Source organism: Budorcas taxicolor, chromosome 1, assembly GCF_023091745.1.
Source record: "Budorcas taxicolor isolate Tak-1 chromosome 1, Takin1.1, whole genome shotgun sequence".
NCBI lineage: Eukaryota > Metazoa > Chordata > Mammalia > Artiodactyla > Bovidae > Budorcas > Budorcas taxicolor.
The window spans coordinates 16133656-16148302 of NC_068910.1; the positions used below are offsets into that span (position 1 = coordinate 16133656).

Here is a 14647-nt window from a genome sequence, read left to right on the forward strand (position 1 = left end):
TTCATATCTTGAAAATTCTGTTAAGAAATGAGCTCAGATATCATGTTGGTAATGTGGATAATACATATAAATAACTATACTGTAGGTACCTTTTTAAATTCTACCATCAAAATCCTAAAAATCAACAAGATACTTGACAACAGAAAAATACCTATCCTTACTGTTTTGCAAAGTGTTCAAGAAGAGTATGCAGAGTACACCTAAATCTTCTAAAGAAATAACAAAACCCATGACTTTGATCTCTCCCGCAACATTTTGTACTAACCTTATAACCTAAACTTTATCTTAAATGACTAGATTACTTAATTCATAACAAAGCTGAGGTATTAAGAGATGCAAAATCATCCCAAAGAAATCTACACCAATCTTGCAGTAAGAACAAAAAGTATTAGGAGAGAAAACATATCAGACATGGCTTCAAGCAAGTATAAATGTGGGTTATATGCACCACCAATATATTTAAAAACTTGTAGAGAGAGTAGACACTCAGAAAGTCATGTGCTTTAATACTTAAGGAGGGTAAAGGTAGGGTAGATGTTGCAATTTAGGTAGTGCATAATATACCACAGTCCCCCAAATTTAGAAACAGGGTACATACTGTACCTAATTATACGAAATTGGAGAGAAGGTAAAATAATCTAGAGAGACAGAAAGCAGACCAGCAATGGAGTGCAAAGAGACAAATTCAAAGAAAGACAAGGCAACGTTTGAAGGTAATGAGAATATCCTATATATTGGAATGGGAGTAACAACAGCTATAAAAAACTGATCAAAGTGTGCACTTAAAATGAGTACACTGTATGTAAATCATACTTTAAAAAGTTGTTATTAGAGGGGATAGGGGAAACAGAAGGCCTTCTCTTAATAAAGTGAGTGGGGGACTTCCCTGGTGGCACAGTGGATAAGAGTCCGCCTGCCAAAGCAGCAGACACGTGCTCAATCCCTGGTCTGGGAAGATCCCACACGCCATGGAGAAACTAAGCCGGTATGCCCCAACTGCAGAGCTTGTGTGCTGCAACTACTGAAGCCCATGCGCCGAGGCCTGAGCTCCACAAGAGAAACCACCACAATGAGAAGACCCACACTGCAACTAGAGTAGCCCCTGCTTTCCGCAACTAGAGAAAGCCTGCACACGGCAATGAAAGACCCAGTGCATCCAAAAATAAACAAACAAAAATAAATGAATAAATAAAATTTAAAAAACAAATAAAGCAAGCTCACCACCAAATCAAGACTAGCATATTTTAAAAGTTAGAATCCAACTTTTAAATCTTTACTTTCAGAATCAGAAATAAAGTGTGCAAATAACTATAAATGAACCGAGTGAAGAACACCTAGCCATGCCCGTTTGCCGTCACTAGTTCTGCTTTAACCATTCCGTCCGTCTCCCTAGCCCCTCTCTTCCCTGTTTCTCAGTTGGTCCACTATAACTAGGCATGGCTTTCCCACCATTTTAACTTTCGATAAAGCCTGATTTCTGCCCACAAGTATTTTTTCACATCTACAAATTAGCCACTTATCTGCTAAAATGGTGCCAAATTTTAACTATCTTGCCCATTATGTGTTCAGTGCTAGGAAATAGGAATGATGCCTAACAGCAGTCAAAAGTTACTTCAAACATGGATCAGTGAACTATGTAACTTTAGGTAAAATTATTTAACTTCTAAGATGGTTTTCTTTACCTGTAAAATAAGGACAATAATGTCTACCAATCAAGAACTAAATGAGTCTATACACGTAAAGCAGCTAGCAAACAGTAAGCACTTAACTCTCAAGATAGAAGTCAACAGTATATGATAGTATGGATCAGTAAACACCATCGGGCTCACAACAGAGCAGAAATCCAGAAGGGAAAAGAGATGAAAAGTATCAAGGACCAGAACAGCCAGAAAGCTAAGGAGGGATTGCAACTTCAAAGACACAAGGCTTGAAAGAAATGAAAGATGCTTTGTGGGAAAAGAAGTACCAGGCTGACCATTATTATGTATTCTAAGAGTGCCTGTTGGGGAGAGTGGGAAACAGGGCTACTCAGGCTGGACATGGCCAGGCTATAGCAAACCCTTGAAAGCTAAGATGGTTCGCCAATTAGTAAACCAATATTGAGAAGAACATGATACTGAAATTAGCGTTAGAAGCAAGGAAGGCCATCTAGTACAGGGTCAAGGATGAAACACTGGAAAGAGAAACGGATCAAGTGAAGAAAAAACCCTGAAAGTTACTGAAAAGAACAGCACTGTCAAACAGACCTTCCTGCAGCGATGAAATGTCCCCTCCCTGTGCTGTTCAGAACAGCAGTGTGGCTGGTGGAATGCAGCTGGTATGTAACACAGGAAATGAATTTCTATTTCATTTTAATCAATTTAAATTTAAATCACTTAATCTTAAACTGAATAGTGCAGGAAGAGAGGAAATAAAGGAGAACAGAGGAGTGAAAAGTAACTGAGGTTACAGAGACTGATTAGAGAACAATTTAACAAGGGCACTAACCTAGTCAGCTCTGAGACATGCTGAATTAGAAAACACAGGAGTAAAGCTGCTTAGTAAGAAACAGGACAGTCAGATCTACCGTAATTAACAAAAATAGCAGCAGTGCAAAATGTACTGAATGCAAAGGGACACTTTTCATGCTTATAGACGAGCAGTGTTAAAAATCTAGATGAAAAGATCCTTTAAATTACTAGCAATATTGAAACACTTAAGAGAATTTGTCTCTGTCACCTAAAAACAAGAAAAATAGAAAAAATAAAAACCCAAACAAATTACTGGACTCCTAGGGTAGGAAAAAGGGTGTGCATCTAAGAAATTTTAAAGCTCAGAAGGCTCTTTTCATTAATGAACATTCTAAAAGAACTCAATATTTAATTTTGTACTTTTCCAATTTTAAATGTAAAGAAATATTAAAGGGAAGCAGCTCCAATTAGGAAAGTGATAGCTGAACATACTTTATTTTCTTATTTTAGCATCAAGTGACACAATTCAGAAATCTGATATACAAGGACAAGAGCTGGCAAATATTTTCTGTAAAGCATCAGAGAGTAAATATTTTAGGCTTTGTGGACCATACAATCTGTCTCAATTGTGCCATTATGGTGTAAAAGCAGCTAAATACACATAAACAAAAGGTAAGGCTGTATTCCTATAAAATCTCCTTTAGGAAAACAGGGGACTGGCTGGATTGGCTCTCAAGCTATAATTTGCAAATCCTTGTTATGAGGAGAACAGACAGAACTGCTTAACTATGTTTTTGGTTGTTACTTTTACACTATATGAAAGCAATTCTGATATTTTACCTTCATACAGATGGCAATTTTCAGTTAAATTACTGGTTTTGGCAAGCTTTCTCGTATTTTCAGGTAGATCCTCAAGCTTCCTCTTCACAGTTTTGCTTCTCATATCTTCTGTGTCTGAGTCCCCACCCACGTTTTTTTTCTTACACTGAATTAAATTAATCAATTCTTTGACTCTGTCCTTATCATAATCCAAAGAGTGAGATGACTTCTGCTTTCCAGATAAAATAGTTTCACCCCTTGAGTTATTTCGTTTTCCAAATTTCATTTTTGTACCATTCATTTCTTCTTCTTGGCCTTCATAATCTGAAAGTGGACTAAACTGTTGAAGTTTTCTATTTTCTTCAAATAGCTCTTTTAATTTATAAATAGATAACTGATACATTTCAGGTCGAAAAATATAGGTATGCAAACAATTATCAATATGGGATTTATTTTTTGGAGCTGAATATAAGAATTTTTTATCATCTAATCGTGAATCATACGGAAACATGATAAACTCTCGTTTACCTGAACCAAAACCTCTCTTAAAAAATTCACTTACATACTTCTCAACAACAGAATGAAAATTTATAGTATTTATATTTTTGAATTCCTTTCGACACTGAATCAAAGCAAATTGTAAAAACTGAGTTATTTTTAACACATCTGACATGCTCTCATGTTTCTCCTGAGGTGCTGCACTGGTTGAACCCTTTTGTGCTGTAAACAAACAAAAAAAGCAAACCATGTTAGTAATCAAGAAACTAGACAAGCACAGATCTACATATTGTCAAAGCAGTATGACAACACCCATACATTAACGGTGGACCAAACCAGTATGTACCCTAATGGAAAGTGAAAGTGAAAGTCATTCAGTCATGTCTGACTCTTTGCAACCTCCTGGACTATACAGTCCATGGAATTCTCTAGGCCAGAATACTGGACTAGCCTTTCCCTTCTCCCTTTCTCTGGCCAGCCTTTCCCTTCTCCAGGGGAGCTCCCCAACCCAGAGAATCAAACCCAGGTCTCCCGCATTGCAGGTGGGTTCTTTAGCAGCCTAACCACAAGGGAAGCAAAGAACACTGGAGTAGGTAGCCTATCCCTTCTCCAGGAGTTCTTCCCGACTCAAGAATCGAATCAGGGTCTCCTGCATGGCAGGTGGATTCTTTACCAACTGAGCTATCAGGGAAGTCCATATGTATCCTAGTACATATATGTTATATAAGAATACATAAATAGCATGCCTCTAAGCCCAGGAGCATAAAATGGGCCAATAAGAAACTAAAACATGAAAATTATGGAATATTATGTTTAAAGGGAAGAACACCGGCCCACTGAAGATCGTTGTCATGTCCTTAGGCATCAACTAGTGGCAAGTAAAATACAAGAAGAAACAGAGAAAAGGGGCAAAATCTGAGGCTCCTAGAAAGACAGTCCTGCAAATGACTATGATGTCACTCCTTCCTGTTTTAACATAACAGACTTAACTTTACATGAACTCTACCCCCATAAGCAGATAGGCAGGCACTGAACTGCTACAATTGAGAATCTCTCTTTTTTCATTTGCCATGCCCCAGGTCTTGAAGGATCTTGGGTCCCCTATTAGGGACTGAATCCAGGTTCTCAGGAGAGAAAGCAGAGTCCTGACAAGCGAACTGCCAGGAAATTCCCATGAATTTCACTTTTAATCTAACAGTGAGAAGTTTACCTTAATACAGCATTAAAGTTCATTCTTAGAAATGGTGACTAGAAAAATTTCTCTAAAATAGTGTGGAGATTCTTACTAATTTTGAACGATCCAATATGTAACCTAGTGCATGATGCACTTAACGTTACTAAAATTTGAATGCAAAAATGAACTAAGCTTTAAAAAAAATCTTAAAATAGAAACCCTGAAAACCTAAGGTATATTACTGTAACAATTTCAATCAATGTTTAGTGAAAACACTGATAAAAACCAAAATAATTTTTCATAGAAACAAAAAAAAGCCATATAATTTGTGTTTTATATGGTTAATACCTTGTAATATCTCCATTATTTCGCAAAACATGGTGTAAGAAAGTCAAAATGCTTACTGAGTTACCTGAAAATTTGCACTAAAATGCAGTTATCTATATGTAACTAGATTTAGATAGCCAATGAACTTACAAGGAACTATTCCTCTAGGTTCTTGAAATAGAAACAAAGCATGTAAAACTCGAGGCTTAGCAGTTTGATGTTCTAAAAAAAAAAGAGAGAGAAATGCATTAGCAATATGTGTTAACTTCGAAAAAGTTAAAGGAAAACCATAAAAAATTAAAGAGACCACCTACCATATGGAGGAACCATTTGATAAGGAGAGAGAAGAAAAAGGTATCCTCGGTCTCCCAAAGGTTTAACAAGAACCTGCATTTTTAGAAGAAGGAAGAAGTTGAATCTGCTTTATTATTCACCGGAAGGCAGAAACATAGCAAGCAGTTCCTACTAATTGTAAGGAAAGCAAAAAGTTTTTATCTTTTTAAGGAAAGTACTGCTACTAAATTAGATAAAAACCCTACCAATTCTCTGCGAACTAGATTTCAACTAATTAAGAATTCCTTAAGTTTTCACAGTTTTAATGAGAAAATATTACTGAAAGAATTCTAAGTAACTGTTAAATCAACTTGCTGATTTTCCCTCGAAACTAAAAGAACCAAACAAAAACTAAAACTTCAAATATTTTCCTCAGCAACTCAGAAGCCATGTTAAAAATTGCCAAGGTGGTGTGCTACATGTTGGAGATATGAAACAAGCAGGACCAAATGCTGCCTTTCAAGAGCTCAGGCTAATTTCAAATGCAAAGTGTTGCTATAATCTATTTCTTCACGTATTTAATGAACGTCTTTCACATGTAAAGTAATCCTGCCTTACCAGAGATAACGTGAGAGACAAGCAGCACAAGATCCTTGATCAAAAGAAGTTTATAACTGGGTGGTGAAAGTAACACAGAAATATCAATAATTAGATAGACAGGAAAGGTCTCCAAAAGTTTTACAAAGCAACAGAAAGGGAAAACATATTTAGAGTGGATGGGAAGTGGAGTTCAAAGGATGGGTACATTGCCAAGGGCCTACGACTGTGGGAAAGACATTTCAATAGAGGCAACAACAGGAGCAAAGGCAGAGTTACAACATGATGGACAGTTTGCAGGCATCAGAGTACTTACGACTGGCCAAGGGTGAGCAGAGACTAGAAGAAACATTAAGACAAATCTAGAAAGAAAGATCAAGGGCTAGATTGTAAGAAGACAAAAATGCCAAGTTAGCCAGAAATGCCCTGGAGAGTATACCCTTTTGAGCTGAAGTGTTTCCCTAAAAAATAAAGAAAACTTGATAGCACTGGAGGAAAGAAAACAACATAATGCAAAGAACCCAGTTCACAGACTGCTGCAATAGTTCACGGTATTTTTTGGATTAAAGAAAGGGTGTACTCAGTGAAGAACTGAGTATGGCAGAAGAACTCTAAGGGACTCTAGATTCTGGAAGAAAACTTGTGCTACGTAAATTTCCATGACACAAGCCCAGTAAATAAAGTCTGTGTAAGAACCAGTAATTTAAAGGGCTAAAGTGACTATGCTACCATTTACATTTAATAAAAGCACTGCTTGAAAACCCAAAAATACAGTGGACAACGCCTCTGCAAAATTTGTAAATCCCTATGTAACTCTTGGTTTGTCAGAACAGAAAACTGGGAGATGTGAATAACAGCTTCATGTTTTGTGGTTGCTGAGAAAAAACACAATTAGATTTATTTAACTTCTCACCCACTGCAAATGCCAAGGGTTTTTTTTTTTTTTTTAACCCCCACTGGCTTAGTGGCCTAAAGACTCTAGTTCCCTAAAGGGAGTCAATGTCCCCAGAGACCCATGAAGCACAGGGACTCTACACTCAGAAACAACTCAGGCAGACAGAAGCCCCAGCAAAAACATCTGTAGCATCAACCCAAAGAAACACTTTTCAGTCCTGCAAAAAAGGAAGCACCTGTGAATTCTGTACTGATGCCTCTATTTACTACACCTTACTGCTTCCTCCTCCCTCAGAAAACATTATTAACCCAGTCTGTGGATTTATATTACCAGATTCTACTACTGACATTTCGGCTTTCCAAACAATGTTACAGGAATAAAAACAAAGAGTATTAAAAATATAAAGCTCAGAATCTTAAATTGTCAAGCTTCTGAAAAAATAACATACCCTAAGTGAGATTCAGCAAAGACAACAGAATCAAATACACAAGGGCTGCAGATTGGAATCATCAGATAAAATATATAAAATAACATGTATGAAATGTTTAAAGAAATACTGTAGAACTGAAACTGGCATACACATGTTCACAGCAGCAATATTCTTAATAGCTAAAGAGTGGAGACAACTGATGAATGGACAAACAGAATGTGGCATTTTCCGTAGAGTGAAATAAAGGAGATGAAGTAGTGATACATACCACAGTAAGGATGAGTCCTAAAAGTATTATGCTAAGTGAAAGAAGGCACTAAAGGCCACATATTACTTGATCACATTTATATAAAATGTCCACAATACAAAAAACCATGAAGACAGAAGTAGACTACTAGTTGCCAGAGACTGGTTGTGGGGGAGAGGGTGGGTGAGGGAAGAACATGGAGTCAATGCTTAGTGAATAGGAAGTTTCTTTTGGGGGTTATGAAAATATTCTGGAAAAATATAGTGGCAATGGTTGCATAACACTGCAAATTCATTAAAAATCACTTAACTGTATATTTTTAAATGGCTAAAATGGTGAGTCAGTTAAGAAACATAACCAAGGGAACATCAGAATAGAACCTCTACCTCCTAGACGAGCCTCTGGCACATAATAAATCTTTCTGAAAGAATTAACAAGAATCTGTTTAAAAAAGAAAAAATAAAAAGGTAGATCTCAAAAAGAACCTAAGATAGCTTTTAGAAATTAAAAATAAATTCTGTGAAATTAGAAACTCAATAAATTGATTAAACAGCAAGTAAGACACAGCTAAAGATAGAATTTGCAATCTAGAATATACCTATGACGAAATTACTAAAAAATGCAGTACAAATAAGGCAAAAAACACAAGACAGACTGACAGGGAGAACAGAATGATGTTTCAGTGTCCTAAGAAGTCAATCTAAAGAAATAGAAGTAGAAGTATAATCCGAGAGATAATGACTAAAACATTCTTAGTTATTAGAAATAAAGATATAAATCTATAAACATGAAAAAATATACACCAAGCTGGATAAATAAGAAATCTACACCTAGATATATTTAATGTAACTGTAAAATATCAAAGACAAAGAAAGAATTTTAAAAGCAACCAGAAAAAAACAATGACCTACAAAGAAACCATCATTAGACTACAACTAGATCTCTCAACAAAAACAGAAGCCAGAAGACACTGTAGCATATACAGTCAAAGTGGTAAGAGAAAATAGCTGTCAACCAGAATTTTGTCCCTAGGATTTAACAATTAAACAATATACATTTTTCTCAAATCCAGAGGGGGCATGTACAAAAACTGAACACAGAGTTTTATAAAGTCAAATCTCAAAAAAACTTCAAATAATTACCTATCTTGATTTCAATGCAATTCAAAGAAAAAAAATGTATTCACATACACTTGAAATGTTAAAAATATACCTCTACATCATGTGACAAACAAAGTCATAATGGAAACTTTAAAAAACACTTAGAACTGAGTAACAAAAATACTACATATTAAAACATGTGGAAAGTAACTAAAAAAGTACCTGGAACTCAAAGTTCATTGATCATTTTCTCTTACGTAAGAAGTCAGAAATAACTAAATACCAACACCCTGCCCAAGTAGACTAAAACTAACAGTTGAAATTAATAAACCAGGAAAACAAAGGTACAATGGAGGATCAAAACCAAAATTTGGTTCTTCAGATGAATAAAGGCAACAAACCTTTGGTGAAAAGTACTAGTAAGAGACAGCATAATAAAATGCTATTTGTAAAAATGCTCACAGTAGCTATTAAAAAGACTATAAAAATAATCCTCACCCAGTACATTTTCTAAAAATAGAAATCGGACATTTCCTAAAAATAAATAAAACCATAAATACCCAAGTTGACTCAAGAAGAAACAGAAAACCTGAATTTTCTATTAAAAAAATTGAATCACAAACCATAAACATTTTATACACAGTTTTACAGTTAAGTGCCACCCAATATCCAAAGAACAGACTCTTCTCATTATATATACATCCATTTTTTGCAAAATAAGGAAACACTACCTACAATTCTAGGAAGCTACATAACCTTGCTACAAAAACTAAATCAGAAGAATACAATAAAGAAAAACTGTAGGCAGATCTCACCCATCATCACAGGTACAAGACTCCTAAACAAAACATTCACACAATAAGCCAAGTATTTTTAAAGAGGAGGGGATGGTATTCTAAACCAGAAGCACAGGAACAGTTTAACACTGAAAACAGATAAATGCATCTTATTAAGTTTAAACAATAAATACTATAATACTATACTGTGACAATAAATTTTATGTGTCAACTTCACTGGGCCACAAGGTGTCCAGATATTTGGTCAATCTTCATTCTGGGTGCTTCTGAAGATGTTTTGGGATGAGTTAACTGTACAGATAGGTACACAGATAGAATAAAGCAGGCTGCCCTCTCCAGTGTGGGTGAGTCTCATCAGTTGCAGGTCTGATTAGAACAAAAATGCTTACCCTTCCTGGAATAAGAGGAAATTCTTCTTTCCTGCCTGCCTTTGAGGTGGCACACTGGTTTTTCTCCTACATTTGAAATATCAGTTCTTCCTGGCCTCAAGCTTGCCAGTCCCTAGATTGAAACTGTCAGATCTCCTGGTTCTGAAACACTTGGATTCAGACTGTAAACTATGACATCAGCTCTCCTGGGTCTCCAGCTTACCAATTACAAACCTTGAGACTTTTCAGACTCCATAACTGTGAAAGCCAATGCTTTATAATAAATCTCTTTCTATCTGTATACAGCTGACACCTGAACAATGTGGGGGTTAGGGGAACCAACCCCCACGCACTTGAAAAATATGCATATGACTTTATAGCTGGCCCTCTAAGTCCACAGTTCTGCATCTGCAGATCCAAGCAACCATGGATGATGCAGTACCATAGGACATATTTAATGAAAAAAATCTGCACACAAGTAGACTTGCATAGTTTAAACCAAAGCTGTTAAAAGTATCAACTGTATGTCCTATCAGTTCTGTTCCTCTGGTGTAACTCTAATACACCATGTAACCATCTCAATAAATAAATATGGAAGAATTCAATAAAACTCAAAACCCACTGAAGGTTAAAAAATAAAGAAGGAAAAACATTAATAAAGGTAACTATGAAAAACCTACTGCAAAGTCCCAATCTAATGGTTAATGTTAAAAGTGTTCTTCTGAAGATCAAGAAGATAAGAATGCCTACAGTAATCACTTCTATTCAACATCATACTAGAGATCCTAGATCAGAGAGGGGAAAAAAAAATGGTGCTCCTGGAAAGTGAAACATATAGAGCAATATCAAAGAATGAACAAAAAAAACCCCAAATTATTCAAATTTCATATACTGATCTGACATAAATATTATTTTTGTACATAAATATCAATTACATTTCTAAATACACAATAAAATGTACTGGAATGGAAATGGAAAATACTGTTTACAACAGCATCAAAAAAGCAAAATGTCTGGTGATTAAAAATGAGCAAGATTTATATTCAGAAAATTATAAAATTCTGTTAAAAGAATACCCTTATGAGAGAAGATTAAGACCATATTACATGGATATGGTCTTTGTTCATGGATAAGACTGTATCACAAAGATGTCAATCCTCTTGAATTTGACCTACCGATTTAATACAATTCCAATTTTTAAATTCCAATGGGGATTTGTTTTTGTGGGGATTGGTGAGGAACTAACAAGCTTATTCTAAGATTTTTTGAAAAAAGTAAAAAAACAATTCTTAAATTTTGGGGGGAAGAAAAAATAAGCTCAATCTCAAATAGTAAAACACTCGAAAAACAATGAAAAAAGTGGGCAATTTACCCTATCTGATATCAAGACTTCTTAGTGAAGAGAGGCTGGACTATTCAGTAAATGGTTCAGGAACAACTTGTTAGATTCATATTGGGGGAAAAAATGAGATTGGATTCCTTTTGTGTCCTGTATCACACAAAAGTTAAAAAAAAATATATACATATATTTTTTTAAAAGTTATGTATCAGATGCCTATTAGAATGATCTTGCAATTTTTTGAAAAATACAAACGCCCAGATATTGCTTTTTTTCCTCCAGATATTTTTCTAATGAGCAGTTATGTTTAAAAACACCTGGACTATATGATTATCTTTTACTTTTTACCTAGTTTCACTTTTTCTGTTTCATATTCAATGTTCCCATTTCATTTAGTTTGTTTTCGAATTTCCTTCTTTTTTTGATGTTCTTTCTCAGGCCTTTATCTAGTAGAAAAACTTTTGTATACAAGTATATAAATAATATGTATAATATATATATATTCAACAAAATTTAAGAATTTTTGCCTAACAAAAAATTAATGACATTTTGATTCTACTTGTTTGACTTAGTATGAACAGAATGCTAGATTTCTAATAAAAAATAAACCAGATATGCAACAAGCAACAAAGGTTTAATGTATAGCATAGGGAACTATAGTCAGTATCTTATAAAAACCTATAATGGAAAATAATTTCAAAAATAATATGTGTGTATATGTATAACTGAATCACCTTGCTGTGCTCCTGGAACACTGTAAGTCAACTATACTTCAATAAAATACATATATATTAAGAAAAAAAAAAGCTAAGTGCCAAAGGAAAAATCATAACACATGCAAAAAAATGTAGGATAATAGTATCTATAAGATCTAGGAGCAAGGAAAAGATTTCTTAAACAAGTCACTAAGAGTACTTAACATTTAGATAGACAAATTCAATTACATTACAGTTATAAACATCTGTTCTCCAAAAAACACTGTGAATAAAGTAGAAAGGCAAGTGTAAATTATGAAAAAAAAAAATTACAGCACACAGCTGAGTATTAGTGCCCAAAATAAATCTGAAAACTCCTCAAATTAATAACACAAGCCACTCTATATTGGAATATAATCTGCAAAAAATACTGAATCACTATCCTATATAATTGCAACTAGCACAATACTGTAAATCACCATACTAAAAACCACAAGACACTGAAAAGGAAAAATTGGCAATGGAATATTAAAAAACATTTAAAGTCTGACTATATCAAGTAATTATGATGATATGAGTTAATGGGAACTTGTTGGTACTGAAGGTATAAACTGGTACAACCACTTAAAATAAGATGCATTATTTTGTAAAGCCAGTCATATGTTATGATTCAGTAATTCTACTTCTAAATAATAAATCTAATATACTAAATGTATACCTGAGAGAAAATTACCCTGTACACATACACCAAGAGACTCAAAATATTCCTATCAGAGACAATATTCACATTTAGGAACATTTCTCTCATATTTTTTCTTATACTAAAGTCAACTTTAAGAAATTTGACTTCACTGTGTTGTACACCTGAAACTAACACAAAATTATAAATCAAGTATACGTCAATAACTTTTTTTAAAAAAGAGTTAATTTCACTGACCATCAACTGAAAGAGAGTTTAGTATTTTACTTATAAATATCCCTGTGGGAAAATACAACTTTCCTGAATTCTGTGTCCCTGCAAAAAGCCCTAGCCTTCTGACATGCAGAAATGTATATAGAGAATGTTTGTTTTCATTTCTTCCAGAAATATTACACTCTTCACACATTTTAAGAATTACATCTATAGACAATTACCTAGTTAACTACTCTGATCCAAAATGATACAATTCTCCTATCTCCCTAAAAGTGCTAAGTGAGCACACAAAAGTTTACAATACAGATTAGGTTCCTAGGTTAAGTCCCAAGGCGCCTGGAAGACTGAAGAGCTATCTCCTTAGGTATTTAGGTCCAAGAGGGCTAACTGGCTCCAGAAGAGATTTTATTCACCAAAGGTTGGAGTTAACATTCATTACATTTTCAAGGATATCTTTTCAGGACAGAAGGGAAATAGCTACCTCGTTCCCTTTATGAAGGAAAAATCATCTCATCCCTTGCCTGTGGAGTGTCCAACTACTTGCAGAGAGTTAACTGACCAGAGTCTGGATGCATTGCCCTAAGGGTACGAAATAGAGCAAAGGAGAGCCAACACATGTATTACCTACTATGAGGTGTTCACTAAATTTCTCTGATCCAGAATATCTCCTGTATGTACTCAGGATAAAATTATTTAGAACCCAAGAGTCCCTAATGTACCTCCCATTATTACGACAACTATGAAGGATGTAGCTATAATTAGAATAATTCCCAACGGGGCTTGCAAGAAAGGGGGGAGCTATACAAAATGTCAGTTCATTAGATTCATGTGGTGTATCCTTATGGAATGCCTGCGCCTTCTAAGACAGAGGATCTTACTTTACTTCTTGATTCTGGGAAGACCCAGTCCTCCACAAACCTAACCTTATACTTGCTCAGGTGAAGAACAAAATGCTAGTATCCTTCCTATCCTGATTTTCACTATTAGGCACTAAACAGATGTTGTATTTTTGTGATAAACTCCTCACTGTCGAGATTCACAATATGTGTTCTACGAAATTCAAGAACTCAACAGATTTGGATAAGCCAATATTCCATTATATCCAAACCTACTACCTAAACTTTCACTTAATGAACTCAGGAACTGAATAGATTTTGATCATGAGGAATACTTGTATCACAGATGAGCTTGGTGGGGGGGTGGGGGGATAAGAAACACAAAGATAAATGTAAATGGATGTCCATATATATGTAAATGTGCATATGTGTGTGTTCAAAGATGCCTAACCTACAGGTTTATAGCTGGTCTCAAAGAGTTATTGCTAATAAGTGTACAAACTCTGCCTATAAGTTCCGTATGTAATTTGACCTATAAATGACGGATTGATTAAGCAAATGTATAACCATATAATGAAATTCTATGTAGTCATCTATAAAGTTGCAAGTTCTAAAAAAAATCATTGATACAACTTTCCATTTGACTGCTGGGAAACCGAGGCTCAGAAAATGAGGAGTAAAAAGACAACTGCTGATACTTGTGCAAAAAAACTTCTATTCCTCGCTACTAGAAATGTCCCTTAAACATTTGAACACAAGCTCACCTACCTCATGTTAACAGAAATCCTGGAATAATAACCACTCTTCTTCTGCAATCACCTCCTCTCCTTCAACTAACCTATACATAGTAGCATCACATAACCATTTTCTATTCATTTCTGAATCCATC

General features: G+C 34.9%; 1 protein-coding gene across 1 annotated transcript in view; it reads right to left on the reverse strand.

The window, feature by feature from the left end:
* TASOR (transcription activation suppressor) overlaps nucleotides 1-14647 on the reverse strand; it is a 49612-nt gene that overhangs the window by 16557 nt on the left and 18408 nt on the right. Inside the window, exons 12-14 of the mRNA XM_052639799.1 lie at nucleotides 5583-5655; nucleotides 5419-5490; nucleotides 3291-3989 (exon numbers count right to left, since the gene is read on the reverse strand). Coding sequence (XP_052495759.1) covers nucleotides 3291-3989; nucleotides 5419-5490; nucleotides 5583-5655 — 844 coding nt within the window. The remainder of the gene's footprint in view (nucleotides 1-3290; nucleotides 3990-5418; nucleotides 5491-5582; nucleotides 5656-14647) is intronic.